The 27,127-nt window shown below is 39.3% G+C and overlaps 1 protein-coding gene across 2 annotated transcripts in view; it reads left to right on the top strand.

Annotated features, from left to right (window-relative positions):
- The window catches only part of WDR70 (WD repeat domain 70), a 297,351-nt gene that overhangs the window by 214,363 nt on the left and 55,861 nt on the right, over nt 1-27,127 (top strand). For both annotated transcript variants that reach the window (XM_082724203.1, XM_082724202.1), the window contains one exon: nt 26,430-26,529. In XM_082724203.1, the coding sequence (XP_082580329.1) occupies nt 26,430-26,529 (100 nt within the window). The remainder of the gene's footprint in view (nt 1-26,429; nt 26,530-27,127) is intronic.

The following is a 27,127-nucleotide window of genomic DNA, read 5'->3' as shown; positions in this document are numbered from 1 at the left end:
TTCTAATTAATTTCATCAGATGTTTATAGAGAAAATGACCCAGCATCCTAACTAATCCCAACTAATACTTATTGCATAAATACTATTACTTGGTCCACTGACCTACATAAGATTATGATCTATTTCAAAGTATAAAAACAGTCCAAAACTGACCAGAATTATACATAAGCATTTTTAATGTTTGTTTTTTGGCGACTAAGAAGTAAGCAATATGTTTTCCTAAAGAGAATGAAATCTTGCTAATTAATTAGGAAACTCAGAGATATTTTGAATTTGTAATGATAGTTCTTACATCTACCAAATGTAGGATTTAGATAAAAGGTTAGACTGTTCTTCAGGAAATGAATATTATTCTTCCAACAGAATTGTCACACTTCAAGTTTTATGACTTCCTTGGGCATTTTGGGAAATAATTTTTAGATTTTCTAAAATATTTTAATCTCTACCCAAATGAGAAGGCGGCATGAGAAATAATTCCCTTTCTAGCATTCCTTATAGAAAGGCTAGAGCTTTGTTTCTGTGGTTGTTGCTGTTAAACAATTTTAGGAACGATCATGAAACAGTGAGGTCTTTACCATTGCATTTTATATAATGTGTGACTATCATGATACTACACAGACTGTTACCAGATATATCTAGCAAAAGGCTGCCTTCTTGAACTTTGTAAAATTTTTCACAAGATCTGAAATCAGAGCTGATGCTTGCTCTTTTGTGTAGCCTAGTGTTTGTAAAGGAAAAATAGCAGCACTGCTTTTTGATTATCTGCGCTATTTTCAGCCTTCCTATTCCTTCCTATATTCCGTGGTAAAACAAACTTAGGAACAACTGAAATTTATTTAAAAAACATTTTTGACCAGTAGAATAAATTCAGTGTCATTTATTCTGTGTTGTGTCTTGTGATACTTTTGAGCTTAATTGGACATTTTTTCCTAGTTCACACTGTCCTATATCAACTATACCTAAATGTCTACATATTCACTGTGTGACTTAAAATGCTAAATGCCAACACTTTTCCTCATGAAGTATTATATTTTAGCTTTGAGTGCCTCAGACAAGGGAGGCACTTGATAAATATGGACAGGCTGAAATGTATATATAAAAGAGAGTTTTCAAAAATATTTTTTAAAATAGTTGTCTTAATGAAGCAAATTAATGTTCCATTTTTCTCCCCACCAAGAAATTTGCCCCATGTTAAAAAAAGGTTCATCAGTAGATATATGGGAACATCAAATGAAAAATGTTTATTTTGAGAGGATATACCTAATAAATGCTGTTTGCAGTATCTTTTCTTGCTTGACTAAGGTGGTGGTAATTTCTGCAATCTGTGAAGAGCCCTTGGGTTCTATTCTGAAAAGATCATGTCTTTCAGGCATGCTGAGTTCTCTGCTATTTTAATCTAAATTTATGAAGCTACTCCGCTGTAAAGTATGATGCCATAAACTCGAAACATAGTGATTAATCCCAGTATTGACTTGAACTAATTAATAACTTTTTTAAAAAACAGAGAAATATTTTCCAGAGAAAGAGAGCTATTCTTTTAGTGGTAATCTGTTGGTAGCTTAACTGTAAGGAGTAACTATAAAAGAAAACACCAACAGACATGGTTGGTACTCTTCATCCATTATTTGTTATCCACAGTTTATGGAAAAAAGAGTGGTTTGATATATTTCTTCGGCTTTGAACAAAACAACACTATAAGGTTGAGTACTTCCTCTTTCTTTGTAGTTCACTCTTCATAGGGTTTTAAATTATAGCTAAAATGCATGTGTCTTCTTTATGAAAGAAAAAGGAACTGAAACTTTCAAATATGAAGATTTTATTTCATATATAAAAATGGCAATTTGGATCAAGGGTTTTCACAGACGTTTATAATTTTTATCTCTTCTAACTTGCAGTGATCCTATTGAATTTTCCTTTTAAGACATTGATTTCTTTTTCATTGTTAACATTGTCAGTGGCCTCTAAATGATTTTTGAAATGATATTTAGAAATCACTTAGAAATGACATAAAACTAAACTGTGACTCTTCAGTGATAAACTCCCTGAAAAGCATATTCCTGTACCCAACTTTATAAAAATTAAATCAAATTAAAACTTTAAAAAGATAAAAAGTTCTTGTGGGGCACCTGGGTGGCTCAGTGGGTTAAAGACTCTGCCTTTGGCTCAGGTTATGATCCCAGGGTCCTGGGATTGAGCCCTGCATCCCACAGGGCTCTCTGCTCAGCGCGGAGCCTGCTTCCTCCTCTCGGTCTCCCTGCTTCTCTGGCTACTTGTGATCTCTGTCAAATAAATAAGTAAAATCTTAAAAAGAAAAACTTTAAAAAAGTTCTTGTGTGTGTATTAGAAAAGCTCATGTTGTGAAAGGTACCTGGATTTTGACAGGTTAACTAGGGCAGGCAGAGAGGAGAGAGGCAAGCTCTCTAGATAAAGAACAGCATTGGCAACAGTGTAAAGTAGGAAATGGAAGTCTTGCCAAGTAACAGTGACAATTTGAGTTTATCTAGAGCAAAGGATCGCCGCTAGGAGTAGTAGGAAGTAGGACCAAGAAGCTAGGTTGAGTCCAGATCGTGGAAGAACGTGAGTATCATCGTGCTTGGTTTTAGACATTCATTCGTTCATTCACTCATTCATTCATGAATTTACTTACTTTCTTTACTTAACCTATTAACTTGCGTATTTTCTTTCTTATTTTGCATTGTCGTTTTCTAAAGGTCTGCGCATACGGAAGTAACACGACCAACAAAGTTTTATGAGAACAGTTAATTTGGCGAAGGTATATAAGATGGTTGAGATGGAAGAAAGATCTTTCCTTACCTTGAATTATTATAGTAATTGCGATGAAGCTGAAGAACATAATGGGAAGTGGCACTTGTGATCTTGAGCAGGGTCATTAATCTTTCTGATCCTGTGTGGTTTTTCTATCTAGACAGTGGGTATAACAAAAACTATCTTTCCTAGTTGTCTCACTGGGTTGTTGTGACCAAGAATGTGATAGTACACATAAAAGTGGTTTGTAAACTATGAAGTTAGTATATATTTAGTCCGATATTACTTATTATATCATTGTCAGTATTTATGGGAACACTCAGGGGTTTTCAGCCATCATAGTGGTTACTAAAAGGCAGCACTGGATGTGAGAGATGTATTATATCAAGGGATGTCTGGTAAGGGTCAAAGATTATGCTTAGTGACTAAAAAATTATAGGAGGTTAACTAAAATTTTAAAAAGTCAGGACTGGGAGCAGGTTTGGGGGTAAAATGTATTGAGTTCAGTTCTAGGAATAATTATTGGAAGAAATAATAGTAAATCTGAGTGGTAAGGTCTAGTATCATTACATGTTAAGGGCTTTGCGTGAGAGAAAGTTCTGGAACACAGTGGGGTCGAAATTTGGGGATCATTTGCATGACAGGTTATTGAAGCTATTGGAGTGCGTTTGTGAGCTCTTGGGCAGTAGGTATGGAGAGGAGAGCAGACATTTAGGGGCAAAACCATGCACCAGAATTTGTTCCCTCACATACTGTCTCATATGTTTTGCTCCTTATTTTGAAGAGGAGAAGACACTGTCCTTTGTAGCTCCCTCTGCTACGCAACTACCCACTCTTTTTTTTTTTTTTTTTTTTTTTTTTTTTTTATACTGTCCTGAAACAGCAACACTTGATTTAGCAGAACTTCCTTGAGGGCTTTCAGAACATCAATCAGCAGAACATGCTTTGTTTTTATAAAGGTGTTAACTGGCTATTTATCTTTAGTTTTGAAAGGGGGGGGGTCTTTTTATCTCTGGAATTATCTCTGGATGGATCCTTTACCTGTCTCATTTCTTGAACTGATTTGGTGGTTCTGGACTTAAAGTTGGCATGATAGTGAGAAAGGCTGAGATTCAGTCTGCTAATGTGGCCCTGGGGACAAGATATTTATTGGAGTCCAGTCTTGTAACCTGGGCCAGTGCAGCAGGACCATCTGGTAGGATATGCAGGTTTACCCTGTCAGTTAAGGCCCTTGATAATCTGATCCCAATAAGTCTTCTCTGCCTTATGGTCTACATTTCTGTTTTTTTGTTTTGTTTTGTTTTTTGTTTTTAAAGATTTTATTTATTTATTTGACAGAGAGAGATCACAAGTAGGCAGAGAGGTAGGCAGAGAGAGAGGAGGAAGCAGGCTCCCTGCCAAGCAGAGAGCCCGATGTGGGGCTTGATCCAGGACCCTGGGATCATGACCCGAGCTGAAGGCAGAGGCTTTAACCTACTGAGCCACCCAGGCACCCCTACATTTCTGTTTTCTGATCAAACTGTTTCCAGAACATGCCATGTATTTTGAACTTCCTCCATACCTTCAACTAGGCAGTTTCCTCAGCCTTAGTATCTCCTCCAGCCATGGAAAACCAGTCTTCCATCAAGGCGCAGTTCAGATGGGTCTGCCAAGAGAGAAATAATTGTCCCCTTCCTTGCTTCCCCAAAGTATTTTAGAACAGGAATATATAAGAGGTCAAGCTCTAGAGTCAGACTTTGTAGATTTAAATCCCACTTCTAAGGATATAACCTGCCTCCTCATCTGTAAAATGGGAGGTTTTATGAAGATAAAATAAAATAATATAAATAAAGAGGTTACCCTGGGAATGGCACATAGTAAGTGCTTATTAATACATGTAATTTTTTATAGTGATTATTATATCTTGAAACCATGAAAGTGGTTTCATTCTTAGTTACTCATAGTTGTATACTTTTTTGTCTCCTTTGCAAGATTGGTGGTCTTGGGGGCTCCAGGGCCCTGTGGTAGTTATCTTATTCCTCAGGAGGCCTAGGACAGTGCCTCATTTACAGTAGGAACTCCATAATTGAATATATGAATTGAGAAACCAATTGACTGTGGATATGGAACAACAGCAATGGTTTGGTCTCCCTTCCACTGAAACCATAGTGTCTTCAAATCCAAATTTATTATTTATATTATTTTATTTTTTTTCAGTGTTCCATAATTCATTGTTTATGCACCACACCCAGTACTCTATGCTATACGTGCTCTCCATAATACCCACCACCAGGCTTACTGCAACCCCTACCCCTCTCCACTCCAAAACCCTCAGTTTGTTTCTCAGAGTCCCCAGTCTCTCATGGTTTTTCTTTCCTTCCAATTTCCACCAACTTACTTCTCTCCATCTCCCAATGTCCTCCGTGTTATTCCTTATGCTTCACAAGTAAGTGAAACCATATGATAATTGACTCTCTCTGCTTGACTTCTTTCACTCAGCATAATCCCTTCGCATCCTATCCATGTTGATACAAATGTTGGGTATTCATCCTTTCTGATGGAGGCATAGTACTCCATAGTATATATGGGCCATATCTTCTTTATCCATTCATCTGTTGAGGGGCATCTTGGCTCTTTCCACAGTTTGACGGCTGTGGCCATTGCTGCTATGAACATTGGGCTAGAGATGTCCCTTCTTTTCACTACATCTGTATCTTTGGGGTAAATACCCAGTAGTACAATTGCAGGGTCATAGGGAAGCTCTATTTTTAATTTCGTAAGGAATCTCCACACTGTTTTCCAAAGTGGCTGGACCAACTTGCATTCCCACCAACAGTCTAAGAGGATTCACCTTTCTCCACATCCACTCCAACACATGTTGTTTACCGTCTTGTTGATTTTGGCCATTCTACCTGGTGTAAGGTGGTATCTCAATGTGGTTTTGATTTGAATCTCCCCGATGACTAATGCTGATGAGCATTTTTTCATGTGTTTGTTAGCCATTTGCACATCTTCTTTGGAGAAGTGTCTGTTCATGTCTTCTGCCCATTTTTGACGTGATTATCTGTTTTGTGTGTGTTGAGTTTGAGGAGTTCTTTATAGATCTTGGATATCAGCTCTTTGTCTGTAGTGTCATTTGTGAATATCATCTCCCATTCCGTGGGTTGCCTCTTTGTTTTGTTGACTGTTTTCTTTGCTGTGAAGAAACTTTTGATCTTGATGAAGTCCCAAAAGTTCATTTTCAGTTTTGTTTCCTTTGCCTTTGGAGACGTGTCTTGAAAGAAGTTGCTGTGGTTGATGTCGGAGAGGTTACTGCCTGTGTTCTCCTGTAGGATTTTGATAGATTCCTGCCTCATGTTGAGGTCTTTTATAGATTTTGAGTTTATCTTTGTGTATGGTATAAGAGAATGGTTGAGTATCATTCTTCTACACAAATCCAAATTTAAAAGGATAACACTTTGTTTTATTTTCTTTATAAATTACTGCCCATTTTTACTCTGACACCCCCTCTCTTACATATACTGTGGCGTACACACCTTAATCATGTCACATACTGACTTCTCACTGGCATTGCATAAGTAATAAGTTTATACCCAAGTGATAACTTTTCAAAAAAGAATTAGGACTCTAACTCATGTGAAGAAATGACAGGAAGGCTAAATTTGTTAGCTTTTTGTTGTTTAGGTGACTCATTGTTTTTAATTAAATATAGATAAGAGTCTCTAAAATTATGAACATTTTTTAACATAGTTATAGATTAATGCTCCCGTACTATCTCTCTTTTACAGTGAAAATTGAAAAAAAATATATATATACATATATACCCATTTCCCATAAAATATTGAACATGCTGGTTACATAAGAGCTATATATTCACAGATGCTATCTTTCCAGTGGAAATTCAAATAGAACCAACTCTCTAATCCTGTGTGATAGTAAAAAGGGGCAACCTGAATATTAGACTACCAGACAATTGCTTGTCATCTCTAAGTGTCCTGTGCCTTCTCCCACTGTGCCCTAGAAAATATGTTTCTTCTGCCTACTACATACCTTGCCCCTTTCTCTGCCTAGTAACCTCCCAGCAATCTTCCAAAACTGTCCTTAAATGTCATTATCTCTGTCAAAACATTCCTGCCCCTCGGTAGAATTTGTTCCTCACTCCTCTATGCCTGTGTGAGACCCCTTGGAGCTCTCCTCCCACACTCCACTGTGAATTCCCTGAACAGCGTCCATCTCTGTAGCCTCAGCTTCCCAAGTATTTAGGGGCCCTAGAAATGTTCAGAGTTTGGATGAACTGGGGAATGAGTTGAGTAAATTAGAAATCCACAAATAGTCCCAAATCCAGGATTTTGGTAAGAGGGATAGGCTAGCAACTTGCTTTCTCCCAGCCATTTGCCAGCCATATTTTTTAAGACAAAATCAAACATTTGAAGCTTTAGTTTCATTATTTAGTTTCATTTTATCTTCCCATTTTTGTCAGAAGACCATTTGTTCAAGAGACTGGAAGAAAAGAACTGGATACTTTGCATTTGGGCTACTCAATTCATGATCTCTGTGCTAGGAGATTCTCTTTGGTACTGATCATATTTTCTATCAATAAGAGGAATCTTAATGATCTGTACACATTTCATTCCGTAATTTTCATTTTGGCAAGTTCTTAGAAAATGACTATAAGTAGATTATTATTTTAATTTTTTTGGGGGGAAAGTGTGCTCTACATCCTCAGTAGCTTATGTTTTTAGATAAGTATATAGACTATATAGATTTTAAGGTAAATGCTTCGCTAGTTAGAAAACAAATTATTAATACTTCTTAGCTGCTTGTGACCTAATGCAATAACCTTGACATTTTCGTTTTGGTTAATTTCTTTGTTTTGTTAACCACAGAAGTTGAATGTAGATTTCCATTTGAGTTTCATGTTTTTGGTAGTCTCATAAATATTTTTAATTTCAATTTCTAATTATTCATTGTTTTTTAATTCTGTTAAAAAAATTTTTTTTTGATTGCTGCTCTTTACTATTTTCTTCCTTTTTATTTGTTCATCTTTTTTTAATTTCTTAAAGTAGAAGCTTTGGACTTTTACATGAGACCTCTTTTTCTTTTTTATGTATACATTAAATTTCCCCTCTAAACACTTTGTATCTTAGTTGGCTCGGGCTGCCATAACAAAATACCATAGACTGAATGGCTTAAAAAACATTTATTTCTCACTGTTCTGGTTACTGGAGAGTCTAAGATCAGTTCCTATTCAGCTCTTGGTGAGAGCCTTTTCCATCGTTTGCAGATGACAGCCCCCTCATTGCTGTGTCCTCTTCAAAGGAAGGGGGCGGGTAGGAGCTATGGCTATTTTCTAGTATCTCCTTTGGATTTCTTTTTTAGGCCATGGATTTTTTAGAAGCATGTGATATAATTTTTAAAAATTTTTCTGCCATTCTGTCAATTGATTCTGCTTGAATTCCAGTGTAGCCTGAGAATATATTTGTATGATTTTAACCCTTCAAAATTTATAGTGATGCGTTTTCTGGTCCAGCATATAGTCTATCTCAATAACTGTTCCATGTACAGTTTGAAAAGAATTTGTATTCTGCTATGTTAGGCACGAGTGTCCTATAAATGTTCATTAGGCCAAGTTGGTTGATAGTATTGATCATGTCACTTTACTGATTTTATGTCTACCTCTTTTACCAGTTGCTGAGAGAGAAATGTTGAAATCTGCAACTGTTATTATGGATATGTCTCTTAGACTATTATTATTCTATTGTTTCTCTAGAGAATCTTGGGTGAGAGCACATAGTCTGTTTTTCATCTTTCTCTGTGACATCTGACCTTTGCCTAGAAGGGGCATGGGCCAGGAGGAAGGAGAGTTTCCTATCCTTTATTAACAGTAGATGCTTTTTGCTTTAAATTGAAGTAGGATCTGGACCACAGCCCAGGGCCAAAGCTCATCACCACAGCTGTGCCTGCCACTTATGGGTAATGTGAAGGGTCTTAGGAGTAAATACACTTACAGATACATAGAACAAAACATATATTCTAGAATATCTATTATAGATATAATAGATATAGATATCTATTAATAATAGATAATAGATATAGATATATTATATCTATAGATATAATAGATATAGATATCTATAATGTATAATATATAATATATGTAATTATATCTATATGTAATATAGATATATATTATAGAATATATAGAACAAAACATATTAATAACAGAACTTCAATATTTTTCCATTAAAACTCAGATGAAAAGGAGTTTAAGAGAAAATCTGAGCTTGTGGAGATAGCACAGTTTTACAGATAAGTAAATGTTTTCCAAGATGAAGGTAAATGTTAAATAACTGGGAGAGGTTTTTGTTTGTTTTTTTGTTTGTTTTAAACTCATTGTATCCTTAGTATTCATGCCCAAACATACTAGTCTGCAGAAAGGAGGAGTCTATCTATTTTGGTTAAAACAGTTTCAGTGCATCCTTGTGCTTATACTTAATGATATATTATTAATAAATGAATTACTTTTTTTTTTTACTTCAAATTAAAACAATTTCTTTTGTTATGTTATCTAAAGGCAGTCTATTTCTCCTCTGTTAGCCTATTGTTACAATGTGGAAATAAGGTGTGTGGGATCTTTTAGTTTATTGCTAAGAGAAGACAGAAGTCCCTAATTTCTTGAATGCCTGTATTGTTATAAATTCCTATTTGTTTCTTCCATCTTCTGACTTACTTTAATTAAAAACTTTAATGAAGATACTTTTTTTTTTTTTTTTAAGATTTCTGTGTCATTTAACTGCTTGGTCATTATTCCTTTTTTGTGGATAGTTGAAAGATTACACCAGGCTCATTAACAAATATAATGAACAAAGAAATATAAATATAATGCTATTTAACAAGGAAAAAGTTATTAAAATATTTAGAATATAAATTACAGTATAATCTTGAAGGCAGGGATTGTGTTTTTGCTTCTGTTCCTACAAGCATGGCATAATGCCACAGAGCTAGAAAGCAACCAATAAATATTTGCTTTAAGGTGATTTAAGTGCGTGAAATTGGAACTCTTGCTTTTTTGAAATAAGTTAATGCTATCTCAGTATAAGCAAAATATTGACACTATTATTTTTAGTTGTGAAGGCATTTTTGCTAACAAAGTATACATTTAAAGAAAAGAAAACCTATTTCTGTAATTGCGCTAAGTTTGAAGTTACATTATACAGGCCCCTAACTTTGACTTTGGGGGCAAAAATGCATATTTAAGCCAGTTAACTGTGGAGTGTAATCCTCGGAGAAAAGGTAAAAGATCACTTAACTTCTGCAGTACACGTTTCACCAAGATTTAAACTGGGCTCTATTTTCCGTTTTCTATCCGGCACCATTGCTGCTCTGTTCTGGCTCGAAGTCCAGTATGATCAAACCCGTAGTTCTGCAGATCGGTATATTCCAGATCGATGATACAGCCTTCTTCTGGGCACCCCCGGCCTTTGGTAACCCCTTCCCTTTTCCTGTCCATTTCTCTCTTGTCATTTCACCTCCGTGGGGATTTTCAAACTCAGTCAGATCTCCAGTCTACCTTGTGATTCCCACCACCTGCTCGGTTCTCTCTCCTTCTCTACGTGGAAGAATAAGGAAAATGGGCTAGACCTCTGTCAGACGTTGCCGCCTGATGTAGGTGAATGTCTCTAGGTTGATACCTGCTTGTCTTCAGCCTCCTTCCTTGCAGCTCCTTGGAAGAGGTCTGTCTTCCAGCGCCTCATAACCCTTCTGCCTGCGTGCTTGATCATGACTCCTTCCTTGATCAGTTGCTCCCTTTCCTGAATTTTCACCCTTTTCATTCCTATTGGCTCCTCAAATGCTCAAGCTCCTCTGCTTTTTATTTACTTGATTTAACAAAAGCCTTTTCCAACTCTTCCTTCTTTTTTCTATCAGGTATCGACCCAGAAGAGACTATATTTGCTCAGCCACACAGATTCACCAAAACTATGCCAAAATTGCCCACTACAACTTCACTTGTTCTCAGGCATAGTCCTCCATTCCCCAGCTTCAAGCCCTCACCAGCTCTCACCTGGACCACCATGGGTGTTCACTAACTTCTCTCCCTTCCCCCAGTCTTCCCTTTTCTAGTTTATCTTTCCCACTTATGCGGAATGATCTTTTAAAATACAGATATGATCATATTACGTGTCTCTCCTTAAAGTCCTCAGAGGCTCAACATTGCCCTTGGGTACAAATTCAAACTCCACAGGAGGATATCTGAGGGCCCTAATGATTTAACCTCCAGCTCTCCAGGCTAATGTGCTATTGGTCTGTCCTTAAGTCCCACCTGTGGTTCCAAAAGCAGTGTGCTGTTTCACGGTTCAGAATCTTTTATATTCTGAGTCCCCTAGTGGAATAGCTTTCGCTTGTACTGCTAGTGATCTCCTACTTATCCTTCAAAGACAGGTGTCAAGCATCCTAACCAGGTTTTACCTGATTTCTCTCTCCTCTACTCCCAGCCTGTCACCATTTTGATACCATGGCAGAGTTGACCATTATACTTGGGCTTATTATATAGTTTGTGGATACTGTGCTTATTTATTACACAAAGAATTGCAAATATTTGTTTTATGTTTTCTTCCACTTCTAGACAGATCTCCTTGAGAGTAAGGAACCATTTTACCAATCTGTGACTCATCTACAACACCTGGCATAGTGTCTTGTACACAGCAAGGACTCCATAAATGTTTGTAGAATGAGTGAATAAACCATTGCATTAATTTTCACATATATTAACCCATCCTGCTTCTATAGACTCAGTATTACACTTTTTTAAAGTTAGATAATAAGTTTTGGGTTGTATGTTTTTGACACCACAGTACTTGAAGCTGGCTACTGTGTCATATAGTTTTAAAAAGACTTAAAGAGCAGGAGGAGAAGGCATTTGTAGCTAATGACTTAAGAGAGTTATCTGAATATCGAGGTCTTTTCCTCATATTGCCTCGGTGCCTGGTACAGGTTCATCCATTCATTCTTTTCCTGACCAAAGTGTACAAAACTAGAGGAAAGATTTTGTGATTTTATGATCATTTTTCTCCTTGCTGCCAGTCTCCCTCGCTGTCTCCACGGAACTGCTGGAGAACTCCGTCTGAAATGTAGGTCTGATGGTTGACAACTTGTTCATGACTCTTGAGTTCTTTCCTTTCTCCTACACTTTGTCACTTCCACAGCCTCCCACTTTTCCAAATTTAAGGTCTTGTTCTTAGGTGGACTTCTTTTGAAAGTTTGTTGTCACTCACAGAACTGTTCAGTGTCCCTTTTGCACCTGTAGTTGATAACACGCACTATCCTCTCTCCCAAGCATATTGTTTTGGAGGATAAATATAACAACACATTGGTAATGTTTATGTTAAATGAGCCAGTCTTCTTCGAGCATCTGCTGCACAGGCGCAGAAACAGATAAGTGGTTTTAGTTACTGGCTGCCAGGGGAACAGAAGGGTTGCCACAACAAACTCAGCAAACAACCCCAAAAGTCCCCAAGAAGCATAAACTTTTGCTGCTGGAAAATCAAAATTAGTAAAGGATTGTTGTACATTTTTGATGCTTGATCTTAGCTTTGTCTCCTACATCCTTACGGAGAGATTGGACTATTTTCTGCAGCAACTGGGCCATCTTTCCATCTTTAGAAGAGTACATTCGAGAGTCACTTAGCTTTTGAAGGGATTTGAACACTTTCTGGTTGCTTTGTGGTCGAGTTGGATTGTGCTCTCCTGGAAGCTTGGTCTTTTGACTGACACTGATAAGGTTGGTTCCAAAGAAACCCAGCATCCTCTTTGCCCTGGCGCCACTGGGCCTCGCCACCCTCCTCCCCCCGCCACTCCCTCTTCCTCACCCTTCCTTCTCTGCCACCTCTCTATCCCTCACTTGAACTGGCTGCCAGAGTTCACAGACAGCTGGGCAGAGAGTGGCTAAATCTGCCCAGCTGCCCGGGAAGCTTGGCGGCCAGGCCGAGGGAAGGAAGCATCGGCTCTCTTTGAAGGTTGGCCGCCAGTGAATCTCAGGCAGCTGGACTTCAAAGGGGGGACCGCTGGGCTTTCCCTCCTGTCTAGGCAGGTCATTCCACAGCACTGTGCTTCCGGTGTTGGCGTAGTGGCTTTCAAGTTCCTCTTCAATTAAAAAGCTGAATGGAAGGCTGCACTTGTGTTCACATTTGTGTTTCTTGTGTCATATAAACGCTCTAAGACCCTCACCCCCTTACCCCATACTTAAGAGTAAAGGTGGAGGGGAAGGTAACATCATCCAAAGGGCAGCTAAGGAGATTCACAGCAGTAAGCGGGATTTGCTCCTTGCCAGTTGTAACTTGTGTTATTTACCGAGTTTTAAATTACTTTAAGGACTCGTTGTGTGATCTTCGCAAGTAAAGAACCTTGGCTTATGGGTTGCTTAACTAGTGATCTAGAATTGGGTTTAGTTGTGACAGTGGTTTTATTTGTTTCCACAAGCTGGTATAGTGCTCACCTACTATGCTGCACTCTCTAGTTCTACTTCTCCACTTTCCACTTGCAAATTTCTTTGGTGGTTACGGGTTGGCGGGGGAGGACTGGCCTCTTGAGGAAAGAGCGAAGTTGCTGCACAAAAAAGCAAAGTCCAGGCCTTTGTTGCTCAAGTCAGAAGAGCTGTGAGTATGTACGTGTATAGTGGTGGATAGGTGAGTAGGCACTGAAGCCGGGTGCCTGAGTTCAAATCGTGGCTCCTATTTAGTGATCATATGGCTTGGCAACTAACCTTCCTTACTGCGCTGTCCTTCTGGAAAGTGGGGATAATAATAATATTTATCTCATAAGGCCATTGGAAGGTTCAAGGGGTTAATACATAGCATGCACTTAGGACAGTATTTAGTCCACAGTAAACTCCCAGTCAATGTTAGCTGTTATTATCATGTACCAGATCCCACTGACTGGGGCTAGAGTGGAGGTGAAAATGACTGGGCTAAAATTTTTATTCCCCCTTTATAGATTAAAGATGGCTTGTTTCTGCTTTAGATGGAATTTGTAATAGAATCCCCCCCCCTCAAAATCCTTAATAGTGTTTAAATAATGTATTATGTATTTTGAAGGAGAAAAGTTATTTCATGTTATCTACTCTCCATCCTCCCTCCCTGCACTGTGTTTTTTTGGGGTACAAGGAGATACAATCATTTAGGACCCTTATTATAATAATCTGTATAAATCCAAAAGAAGCCTGGTAAAACATAATAGCATACATATATATATATATATATATATATATATATATATATACACACACACACACACACACACACACACACACACATACACTTCAATACATAAATATAAAAATATATGAATATATAAATTTAAAAAGATGATTTAGTGAAGAGTACACTTTCTGGAGTTAGAATCAGGGTTTGAATTTTTGCTATAACAATATACTAGTCATATGTCTTTCAGTAAGTCACCTTGCTAGCCTCAGTTTTCTTGTCTATGAAGTGAGGTGATTACATACATCTCAGGAGGCTTGTTCTAAGGATGAAATTAGAAAGTGTATGTTTTACTGCACCAAGTAGCAGCATGTTCAATAAACATACCTGTTGTTATTGACACCACCATTGGTGTTACAAATTAAATTCTTATTGAATCACAAGGAAGCCTTTAGTTTATGGAGCAGTGGTTGCCTTTTCCTGAGATTTTTATTCTCTCTAGGTCAGAGGCCAGCAAACTGTGGATCAAATCCAGCCTGCCATCTCTTCTTTAGATAAAGTTTTATTGGAACACAGCCTCATCCATTTGTTTATGTATTATCTATGGCTGCTTTCATGCTACAACAGCAGAAACCAATAATTACAACAGAAACTGTAGTCCTCAAAGCATAAAATATTTACTGTGTGGCCTTTTCTAGAAAAAGTTTACTAACTCTTGTTCTAGATACTGTATTTCCCCAATTAAAGTCCAGAGAATGTTAGTTCTCTCAGTGTTAGTAAGTACTATGTGTATTTAAAAAGTGCCATGGTCAGGGCGCCTGGGTGGCTCAGTGGTTAAGCCGCTGCCTTCGGCTCAAGTGCCATGGTCAAATAAGCATCAGAAATGTTAGAGAGGTTGAGTTATTCTAGGGACTGCTATTTAAAAGACTCTGTCTTTTAATACACTAATGTGCATTGTGAATTTTTAAGACAAGGGCATGGTTTTTAAATAAACTCTATTTTCCCAGGCTTCTTTGGCCCCCACCCCCACACCCACCCACCCCTGGAGAGGGTGATGTTGCACAAAACATCTTCTGGGAAACCTGCTTTTAGGCTGTTTCTGGAAGGACTTTTTTTCTTAAATCATTCTTCTTGGTGATTTAGGTGATATCCTCATTTGGAAACCTACAGAATATCATCTCATTTTTTTTTCCCCAGTGAAAAGTATACTTTGCTTAAAATCGGAACAGTAAAATATATCAGATATTTAAATGTTTTAATCAGATAACACCCCCATCTTTAAATGATCCTATATGATGTCTGAAGATTGAACTTGGAATCTCAAAGTCCAGAGTTTCATTTTACTCCTTCTGCAGATTCCAAAAGCTTGGGTTTTCTGTAGGGCTTTAACAATTTTTTCCACCCAGCTTTCAGAGGCATAAATCTAGAGTGCCTAACTGGTGTACCAATTGATTCAGCTAGGGTTTATAGGAAGGGAGATTAATGTGAAGGTAACTTGTGCCTTAGCCATAAGGGGTTTGTTTTATAGACTAAAGTAAACACCTTGAATTTCAAGTTGCAAGCACATGGGGAGCCAGAAGATTCCAGAGCAGTGGCGTCATATGCAGCCTGTGACTCACACAGCTCAGTGGCTGAGCTTTCTCCTGCAGCTGCAGCTTCCAGCTGGTTATCAGATAGAGCCCTAGGTAGTCACACACTGCAGTCACCTGGCTTCAGATGACCCAACAGGCATGGAATTGCAACATTGTCCAGTTATGAATGAAGGCTGGCTATCTCTTTGCCAAACATAGTTGGAAAATAAATGCTAAGTCATACCTGTTTTCTGAAATCACAGTGGTTGCAACAGTGAGCCTGGACTAAGCGTGGAGAACCCTGCTGGAGAGAGAGTTCAGCCCCACTCATAAATGTTCATACTCGCCCATTCTGTCTCTGTCTTTCTCTTGCTTGTAAGTTTCCCCATTAAAGGCAGAGGCCGGATCCTAGTCATTTTCGTGCCCTCTAAACCTGGCTTGTAGTTGACGCAGTAAATGTTTTATGGAAGAATAAGAGATCGATGTGTGTCTCTCCCTTTTCCAACTTGCAAATCGTTTGAAGAACATTCCATGTGGTCTGTTCATTTATGTATCTCATTGTTGTGTGTATAATAGGTTCTCAGTAAATGTGGTTCCCACTGTAAATGTGGATTCTGAAAGTTTCATTTTCACACTTTTATTTTATGGGGGATGATGAATAGACTTTTCAGAAACCTTTGTCAGATTATTACTGTCTTTTGGCTTTAAATTCAGAGGAAGGGAGGGCGGGAAAGAAGGAAGGAATGAGGGAAGGGAAAAAACATCTTGGCTGTAGCATAATTATCTTCTTAAAAAAACGTTAGAAACTTGGAAAATTGTCAACTTAGTATGAAATATATTATTCCCTTGAAACATCCTCAAAAGTTCTGAGTTTCATTTGCTGTATTTATTAAGTCTGTTCCTCTTACAAGCACCATGATATGTGATGTATAACATATTATACTGTTCTAAAACTCATTGGCGTTCTTGGAGTTCAGATGTGTCTGGGAAAGAAGGAATCTGAGGCTGACCTTCTTGAAAGGAAGGATTGGAAATGTGGGGAAAGAGCTTTTATCTAGTACAATAAGGAAAAGCAACTTAAACACAGTCCTCCCTTTCAAATCCTCGAAGAATGAGCTGTTCCTAAGCATTCTCTTCTCTCACTGCAATATTGTCTGCTGGAATCCTCTTATTCGGTGTCCCAAGATTCTATACAAGAATGGCTGCAACTGGTTGGAACTAGACTACAACTACCTAGAGACAGGGGCGATTCCAAGTGACCGCAGCAAGGATTAAGAAACGTTGCTAGAGAGAATTCTTGCTCTTACAGGCAGGTGCAGAAAGGCAAAAGAGGAGCACAGTGATCATGTAAAGTACAACACATGATAAAGTTGAATAAATTTTAAATACTGGATTTCAGGACTGGCTTATGATGGATATTATTTGGTAGCATGCTGAGGTAGGGAATCAGTCTTCTTTAAAAAGTTATGCTCCTGGGCGCCTGGGTGGCTCAATGGGTTAAGCTGCTGCCTTCGGCTCAGGTCATGATCTCAGGGTCCTGGGATCGAGTCCCGCGTCGGGCTCTCTGCTTAGCAGGGAGTCTGCTTCCTCCTCTCTCTCTCTCTCTGCCTGCCTCTCTGCCTACTTGTGATCTCTCTCTGTCAAATAAATAAATTAAAAAAAAAATCTTTAAGAAAAAAAAAGTTATGCTCCTGTAGTATCATCTGACTTAAAATAATGCCAAACACATGTGATGTTTACTATCTGTCAGGTACTGTCCACATCCTTTACGTTATATTAGTTACCTTTTGCTAGCCTGACAAACTACTCTAAAACTTAGTAACTCCAACAACAGACATTTCTTGTTTCTCACTATTCTGTGGATCAGTTGGGCAATACTTCTGGTCTGAAATGGTGGGGCTGATTTCTCTTGTGTTCTTGTTGCATCTACTGTTAACTAACAGCTGGACGGTCTAGGATGTCCTCACCCACATGTCTGGCTGTTGGCAGGATGTCAGCTGGTGCTTTGGGGATGACTGGGCATGTCTCTGATCATCCAGGAAGCTAGTCCGTGCTTTTTTACAGGATGACTGGGTTTCAAAACCAGCAAGAGAACAAGTCCCAATGTATATGCCTTTACAGTTTTCTGCTTGTGTCTTGTTTGCTAGTGTCCTCGGTTAGGCTTCTCCAAGAAGCAGATGCTAAGGCAGCTTTAGATGTATAAGAGATCTATTGCCAAAACTCCTACAAGGGGAAAAGTGAGTGGGGGAGCCAGACGAGGAGGCTAGAGAGTACCAGATGGTGACACAGGTCCGACTCCTATGAAGGAAAGAGGGAGGGAAGGGGGGATTTGGCTTTGGCTAGGAAGAATCTCAGACAGCAGCACAGTTCTAAGAAAGCGTTGGCCAGGCTAGTGCGAAGTCCTTTTGCCAGAATCACCATAAGGCTTTATTAACCTGCTCTAGCTATGACCCGTCATTGATCACAGGAGCTACAATTGGGACTACTGCTCCATTAAGTCTGTAGTCAGCAGTCCCTTTGTGGAAGGACTAGGAGAATTATTGCTCCACTGAGTAGCACTGTCCTTTTTCTTAGGAATCTGGCTACCTCTGTAGTTGGTAGGCTCCTGATCTGAAAATAGGCTTAGATATGGGACTAGAAAAAGGGATCATTACTTTTTATTGAGGTGACCAGTTTCAGCCTCCCCCTCCTCCATTCATCTCTCTTTTTGATGGTAGAGATCAAGCGTTACCTTTGTTGTCTGCCCATCCCTTCTGTCCCTAGGAATGCTGTATTGTGTCAACCTTCTCCATAACTCCCTGCACGTCAAGCCCTCTTGCCTGCCTCTCTGACTTTGCCAGTCATTATGCTTTATGTTATAGTAATTGCAACCTTTTGACTTCTAGTAATTAAGCACTACAACCTGGCTGTTATTAATTTGGGCCTCATCACCCCTGTTAATTTTAATGGTCTAGCTCTGTGACATTAGCCCTGGGCTGCAGAGGAGAGCTGCCATTGAACGTCTCAGGGGTGCTGGCTCTCTCCCCTGTGCTTGCTGATGTTCCCTGTAAATGGTGATTCTTCTGGCCTCTCCCATGAAAAATAATGTTTTCTCCGGCCTGACATAATGTATCCATTCCAGTATGCCCACTTCCCTAGGCCTTTTTATTTCCTCTGCTGGGACAATCAGGGTGTTTTTATTTTACTCAACATTGGCCATCACTTTTCTAGGCCTCCAACAGCTTCTAGGCCCCTAGCAGCTTGTTTGCCCCATATCCTGGGTTCCTTTTCCAAAAATCCTCACCTCCCCATGCCAAAATCAAGGAATCCTGCTTATCTAGTCTTACATCAAAGCCCCATTGATTAGACATCATCACACTTTAAACTCAAGACACGTCATGGCTCCTTCCAGTAGCTGCTGGCTAATTTGTCCCAGCAGCTGCTAGCTAATTCTTGAATTCTTCTCTTGGTGGGTAATCTCTTTCCTCCTTTCAGCCACTGCAACAGCCCCCCACACCTCCCACCCTGCCCCAGCTGAGTCGTCCTGGGATTCAACTCTAGTTATTAGTCTAGAAGCCAGGAGGAAGAGGAGGTAGGGGAAGGTCCTAATGGGGGAGGGGCGGTTGTAGCATTTTCCAACACAAACGAAGTTCTAGCTCTTCCTAGGGCAAGAGTGGCCACCCCTCTAAACTGTGAGTGTTCCAAAGGCATCTGCAGATCCAGCGTTCTATGGGCATCCATCCAGATATCCTATCCTTTATGTTTCAGGGTCTCAGGTTTTCCCAGCTAGAACCCTGACCTTAGAACAACGGACCTGCCTTGGTTGAGCATTTAAATGTCCCCAGAGCTCTATAAATCTAACTACCAGATCGCTTTTGTCTGTTGCTCAGCTCTGTCCTTTCTTCCACTGCAGGAGATGAGGGCCTCTTCAAGAAGTACTGAAGTCAGCCCTCTGGCTCTCCCACATCGTCTCCAACTGTTAATGGCCTTCAATTTCTCATTATCCCTCTGTAGGGTATCAGTACAACTTAGCAGTAGCCAGCCAACACCATTATTTCTGTAGGCATTGTGCCTCCCATGTCTTTTAATGAGCCAGCCCACATTCCTATCTCACCCTGATGTTGTTGGATTCCTCATAGCAGCACTTGTGTCAGTCTGGGTCCTCTGAAGACAGACACCAGGATCAGGATTAAACATGTGAGATTTACTGGGGACAGGCCTGAAGGGGGTAATGGGTAGGGAGTCTGTGAAGTCTGGAAAGAGAGCATGATGCGGGTCACACCTCTGTGAAAGGAAAGAAAGAAGCATTAAATGTTCATCTGCGGATGAGTGAATAAATAGAATGTGATACATTTATACAGTGGAATATTTTATTTGGTAATAAAAAGAAATGAACTACTGATACATATCTACACTGTGGATGAACTTCAGAAACATAAGTGAAAGAAGCTGGTCACAAAAGATAGCTCATTGTGTAATTTCATTTAGATGAAATGTGCAGATAGACAAATACACAGAGACAAGCTTCAGTAGCAGTTACTTGGGGCAGAGGAGTTTGGAGGGAAATGGGCAGTGATTGCCAATGTGAGTAGGGTTTCTTTCTGGGGGTGATGGAACGTACTAAAATTATGGCTGGCCAACTCTCCGGAAATACTTAAATCAGTGAACTGCATACTTAAGGTAGACAAATTCCATGGTATGTGAGTTATATCTCAATAAAACTGTTTTAATAAAAGAAAAAAAAAAAGAGGGCTGTGCAGAAAAACTCTTAGACTGTAGCACAGTGTCAAGAAAGTTTTATGCAGATTGGCTGGGAGCGGTCCTTGGAAAGCCCGGACGAGTCACAGAGGCAGGGGACATGGCAGTCAGTTACGGTTTTTACCCTGGGAGATGTGACAGGCACATTTTCACAGCTGCATGACCTGTATGCCCAAACAAGTCACATGTCCATACCCAGAACCCAGGGTTTGAGAAGAAAACAGCACATCTTGATGAAAAGAACAGCAAAGTTGTGTTGCAAAGACTTGTGCTGTGCTTGCATCAATTCATCAGATTTTCCCAATAGCTGACATGGATATTATTATTATTCTCATTTAATAGATGGCAGAGGGGGGCATAGGGAAATTAGTTCACCCAAGATCGTTCAGATGGTAAGTGGTGAAGCCTGGATTTGAACTCATCAGTCTGGCTGCATCGTCTGTGCTTTTTATTATGGTGTCGTATTTTCACACACTGTATTAATCTGAGTACCACAGCATCAGTTGGAGAGGTGTTACTGTTTTTTTCTGCTCACTAAAATGAAGGCTTCGTGGCAGGAGGGAATGGTAAATCATGGTGATATGACAGTTTCTGTTGTTTTGTACATATTCTCTTCATTCTCCTTACTACAGAATCAGAGAGACAGGAGTGAATTGTGTTCAGTCTAGACCAGTATTTATTCTGTTCTTACTCTTGCCATTTAAAAAAATCCTGGTGTATTTTTATCCTGGTGTAATAGGTAACTCTAACGTGTGATTGCAAATGTAGAGTTGCTTGGTTATTGAAACTAGGTTCCCAAGGAGAAAGAAATTTTTTATCTATTGAGGGGGTCCTAGAAACAGATTTGAGAGGACAGTCAAATGTTAGTACCCTTCCTCAGTTAGGGAGCCCTGCATTTGCTTCATCTTGCTTTTGGGATTTGTATTCTGGTAACACAGTTGCGTGCCCGCAACTTTCTGAAAAGAGGTACCTACTGCAGAGTTAATGAATGTGTGGTATTGACCTAAGGCAGGGATTAGAAAGTCAAACGTAACTTCGTAACTCCGTGTTTTTGGGAGTTGAGGAGAAGGGGAGGGGTGGGAAGATGTGTACAGTATGTTATTTTAAAAATTAACAAACTGAGAAACAGAAAGATTAAGCAGTTTGGCCAGGGTCAAACTAAAATGTAACAGACTGAAAATTTAGGTGAAATCAGCTTGGCTGTAGGACCAATATTCTTTCCGTTAAATTTTCCTCTATTTTCAGCCCAGCAATTCATTTAAATTCCCTCATTTAAAATAGTTTATTCCACTGTCTCTATTAGTTACAAAACATATTTTGATCATTTTGAGGGCTGTCATTCCTCTTGCATTGATTGACACACACTAGAACAATGAAGATCCTGGGATCTAGGCAGCCCGGGGGTGTGAAATCACTGACCATCGGTTACAACTCAGAATGTTTGGATTATGTTTAGGATTTGGGGAATGGTATATCTAAGACTTTGTGGAAGATCTCATATTTTTCTATGAGAATTTGGCAGACGGTTTTGGAGAAGAAAAGCTGGAATTAGTCAGCACAGCCATGGAAGACGGGACCAGGAGTCATACGTAGATATTGGAATTCTAGGAAGGAGTCTTGGACCCAGTTTTAAAAAAGTGTTCCCAGTTAGAGCCACCCAGAAATGGACTGATCTTGCTTGTGAGGTAACGTGTTCTGTGCTGCCAGAGGCTCCTGGCCATCTGCTAAGAAAGGATTGAGGGACAGTTTTACCAATTGGAGTTTGTATGGTACGATCTCAGGAGAGGGCCCTTAAAACGCCAGCATTTGTGCTTGTGTTTTCCATCACTATGAATCTGAGACTTGATACTCTCCAAATCATAACCCAAGGCCCTCCTAAGAATAGGAAACCTATATAAAGGAGTTAATAATCTCAGCTTCCCTGAAGAACGATGTTCTTTGCTTGGGATGATCGTAAAATCAGTTAAAGGAGAAGTCGCAGTTTTAGATTTCCCAAGTTATGCCAGAAGTGTTTTTAGTCGGGTTGACGCTGTTTCCAGAGCATAACTGTGTTTGTCATCTATTTTATGCAAGTTTAAGATCACCTCTGGCTCTCATTTTATTTCATTAGAATAAACTTTTGTTATTGGTTAAAGTGAAGTTAATAATTGGAGAGCACTTTTGACATGAAATCTGTGAACTGTTCATCGGAAGTGAGGACATTTTGCTTTTTTTATTTTATTAGGTCCTTTTAAAAGAGGAAATGACTTAGATTATTTTGAGTGCAATCTCTCTTGAAATCTTAATTTTTAATATGCAGCCGTTTGTTGCTCTAAAAGACTGTTGCACTGACATGTGAATTACTATGGCAGCAGGAACCACGGGAGTCAGAAAGATGAGGGGGGGGTTGTTTTGTGGTGTATATTCACACATTTTGCCCTATAAATAGTGAATTATAAAAATTTCAAAACACCCACCCTCTAAGATAGTACCCTTTAAATAAAGTAGTACCTAAAAGAGGAGACATAAAAGTGGGGCAGATGAATATTTGGTAAAGTTCTTTCTTACTAGATTAAGGCGAAATGACCTGTTGTCACAATCCCTTATTCCCGTCAGTTCCTGTCTTAGAGTTCCATCTTGCCGGTTAGATCCCTTAGAATCTTAAGTTCTGAAACAGTGCTTTCTCTTTGCTCGAGTACCAGGTGGCTGTATGCCTTTAAACCCTAGAGCCCCTCTCAGGGCAGTGAAAAGTGGAAGCAAGACCCATCTAGGGAACAGTGGATTCGCAGCCTCATCTCACCCTTCTCTGAGCATCAAGGATGAGAATTAGACAATCACAGGGAGAAACCTGCTTGCCCTGGGGCTCACGCTGAAGTTTATATGATATGGTTCCTTTGGATTCTATACCTTTTAAGGTTCTTTATCCCAATTTACTGCTATATGTTTATATACACACGTCTATGTGTATGTGTATATTTATGTGTTCAAATGTTGGCATTCAAAATCTGTTTTGTCCTATTAATAATAAAAAGTACATACTGATCAGTTTGTTGAAGTATAAAATATTATATATACTCGTTTTTGTTTTTTCCTTAAGAATCACAGAGCTGCCAGTGACCCTACAAGTCATCTGGTGCAATCCATTTATTTTACAGTGGGCAGACTAGTGATCTGGAGAGACTAATTTGTCCCCAGCCTCACTGCTAGTTTTTATTGAATGAAGTCTAGATTTTCTGTCTCCTGGTCCTGGCCCAGTTTTACTATCCTGCACTGCCTTACCGGTCCTGAAATGACTGGTTTTCCTTCTATGTGGTTGTGTATATATATTAATGAGCATTAAAAATAAACAAAACATTTGAAACAAATAAACAAAAAACTAAGTTAATTTCACTGAGAGGCCAAATGTTAGTACAGACTTTTTGGTTAGCTGCTACCAATACGGTATCTTTCAGAAGTTCTATTTTTTTTATTTTTGAAGATTTTATTTATTTATTGAACAGAGAGAAACACAGCAAGAGAGGGAACACAAGCAGGGGGAGTGGGAGAGGGAGAAGCAGGCTTCTCGCCGAGCAGGGAGCCCAATGCAGGGCTTGATCCCAGGACCCTGGGATCATGACCTCAGCTGAAGGCAGACACTTAACAACTGAGCCACCCAGGCACCCCCAGAAGTTCTATTTAGAATTTAGTAGTTGATAACTTGATAAAACGTGACCAAGTGGCAGATTTTCCTAATTGAGTTTGGTGGCAGAGTTTCATTTCTCTGAGGATCAAAATACTCCCAGAGTATCCTCCGCATGTGCCCAGAATGATCTTTTTAAAATAAGCAAACCTAGTCACGTTCTCCTCTGAGTAATCACCATTAAGCAGCTCCCTTTTGCCTTCAGGATAAAATCCAAGCCCTTAACATGGTCTGTAAAGCTCACTGTGATTGAGGCCCAGCTCGCACCATCCCCCCACCTCTCCTTTCCCTCCAGCCGTGGTTAGCTTCTTTTAGTTCTTCGACTGCAGCTAGCTTTATGCGCTTTAGCTTTCCATTGCTTCTTAACCAATTACATTATTTAGTGCCTTAAAAAAAAATAGTCACCCAATTTATTATTTCACAGTTTCTGTAGGTAAGATGTCTGGCATGCTGTGGTGAGTTCTCTTCTTAGGGTCTCATCAAGCTAAAATCAAACTGTTGGCCAAGGTGGTGGCTCTCCTCGGGGGCTCAGGGTCCTCCTTCAGACGCACTGGTAACTGGCAGCATTCAGATGCCCATGTCCCCGACACATCTTTAGAGTCAACAGTGGCATGTCCAACACATCCAGTCTCTTATTTACTCTCTGTCGTGTCTCCACAGCTTTTTCTTCTGTCCTCAGCCAGGAGAAAGTTCTGCTTTCCCCGTCTCATGTGACTACTTCTGCCCCACCTGGGTAATCCAGGATGATCTCCTTGTTTGAAGGTTAACTAGTTAGTAACCTTAGTTATACCTGCAGCGTCCCCTTTGCCATGTAGAGTGACATGACACCAGGAAATGGAGGTCATGGGGGTCGGAATTCTTCCTACTACAACATAGTACCCTGTGACTGGAATATTCATTGTTACCTTTGCGTCCTCCTCAGTCATCTGCTAACTCATGCTTTCATCCACTGGGTCTCAGGATTTCTTTCTGCCCCCCTCCCCCTGTTCTCAGGTTTGGATTAGGCATCTCTCTTCAGTGCTCACTTATTACTCCTCATGTCCCTGTTGTACCATTTGTCACTTCCTTCAGGGGACTGTCAACTCTCTGAGGAGAAAAGCTGTGTTTTTCTTGGCACATTTGTGTTTCCCTGTTTAACCTGGTGTCTGTCATACAGTTGATGCCCAATTAAAGGAGAAGTTGAATCAGTAAATTATTTGTATCTGTGAAAGGTGGAAACATGAGCAACATGTTTAATACAAATTTCTAAGACTATCAGAGGAAGAGAGAGGACAAATTAAACTCAAGATATACAAATTATTAAAAACAAAAATGAAAACAAAACCCAGCCTGCTTTTGTGAGATAATGAGGTGCTCCTCATTACTGGAAGCTTTTAGGTAGAAGCTCACAGACAGGGGATCGGGGCTGTTGATGTGAGGCTAATGGATATGAGCTCCATTTTGTGACTCATTCTTGTTAGGGTTGATGTAAGACTGAACGAGATGGAGTCACTTGTATTCCTATCCCTGTTGCTCCCAGGAGAGACCTCCATGCTGTGTCACCAGCCGTGTCCCTTGTCCAGTCACTGGAATTACCTAGCCTGGTGGAGCTAATTGACTCCCTAGTTTTTGCCTGTGCTGGTTACTGAGTCATAACTGAGTGACAAGATTAGTTTAGTAGAGTTACCTTTATAAGTCATTAACTATGAAGAAGCAACACTGGAAGTAAAAAGACTACTAACATACATGACTAGAGAAGGAGGATCATGTAGAGTGTGAGAGTGGCCTTTCAGTTCAAACGCTGAGCTGTACCACTTACGAGCTATGTGACCTTACCTCAGGTACATAAGTCTTTGTGGTTCTGTTTCCTAATCTGTAAAATGCAGATGATAATAGTAGAACCTAACTTGTAGAATGATTGAGACAATTGAGTAGATGGGACAGTAAAGGGTACGGTGTGTAGGGTACGATTAGCATTGTATCAGGGTTGGTTTTCCCCCTCTTCCACTCCACAGCAACATAACCCTACAGGCACGTTAAAGAGAGTTCAAGACCTACAACCACATGCACGGTGTCTGGCATATACTAGGAATACAATGAGGCTTGAACTCACAATGCTGAGATCGTGAGTCCCATGCTTTACTGACTGAGCCACCCAGGCAACCCTACAATGATATTTTTTATTTAAAAAATGATACGTTCATTTGTAATTTTTATTCAAATTTTCAATTTTATTTTATTTGTATTTACCATAGGAAATGGTCCCAATGACTTTATGCTCTGAGAACTAAATACTGTGCCAATCTTGGGTTGCTCAGAACTTGCTAAGACAGTCTGAAAAAAATGGGACTTAATCTCTTTTTTATTTTTAAAGCAAATGGATGTTTTAAGAAACTTTTTGAATTATTTTCCAGAATAAAGAAAACTATATTCAAGTAAAATTCATATTATATCGTTTTCTAGATGATAAGGTAAAATACCCCTGCTACAAAAACGTTCTCATTTGAATTCCGATGAGATATTAACACTTTGTTTTTCAAACAGGTTCATCCCAAATTCCACTATAAACAGGCTCATGACCCAGGCACAGACACTTCTTGTGTGACTTTTTCCTATGATGGTAATGTCCTTGCCTCTCGTGGAGGTAGGTTAAAAACTTTCTTTTGGATGTGTCTCTTTGTTTAAAAATGATCATAATTAACAGATGTTACTTTAATATCCTAACAGTAAAGCTATCTGTCCTTTTGTTAATGTACCTTTGCCAGTCTTTTTTTTTTTTTTCATTAAAATGCATTTCTAACTTGGCAATATTGTTTTCTTAAAAGATATTAAGTAAAATTTAGAAAATATATGCTTTTTGCCTGAATTTTTATTTTAGCTTCAAATTCCATCAGAGTTTGAGCCTCCAAGGATGACCTTTGCCTCTAACTTAACGGAATTTTATAGATGATGTTCAATATTCTTTCTATATTGTTTTATAATTTAGAGTCTTCTCTTGGCTTACCGTTTTTTTTTTTTTTTTCCAGTTTGAACACTGTACCTCAATTCAGTTAAAAAAAATTGTGTACTTCAGTGTTAGTTTTTAAATAACTTCATAGTTCTCTATTTAACCACATTCATATGGTTGAATATGGGTTTTTTCTCGCTGAATCTTTCTCACATCAATGAACCAAGTGTTGATACAAGAGAATAGAAAGGGCAGCTTACGAGCTGACTGAGCCAGCCAGGCAACCCTACAATCA

This window comes from Mustela nivalis, assembly GCF_964662115.1.
Source record: "Mustela nivalis genome assembly, chromosome: 3".
Taxonomy (NCBI): domain Eukaryota; kingdom Metazoa; phylum Chordata; class Mammalia; order Carnivora; family Mustelidae; genus Mustela; species Mustela nivalis.
Note: the sequence above shows the minus strand (reverse complement) of the source record. Positions and strands in the feature narration are given on the sequence as shown.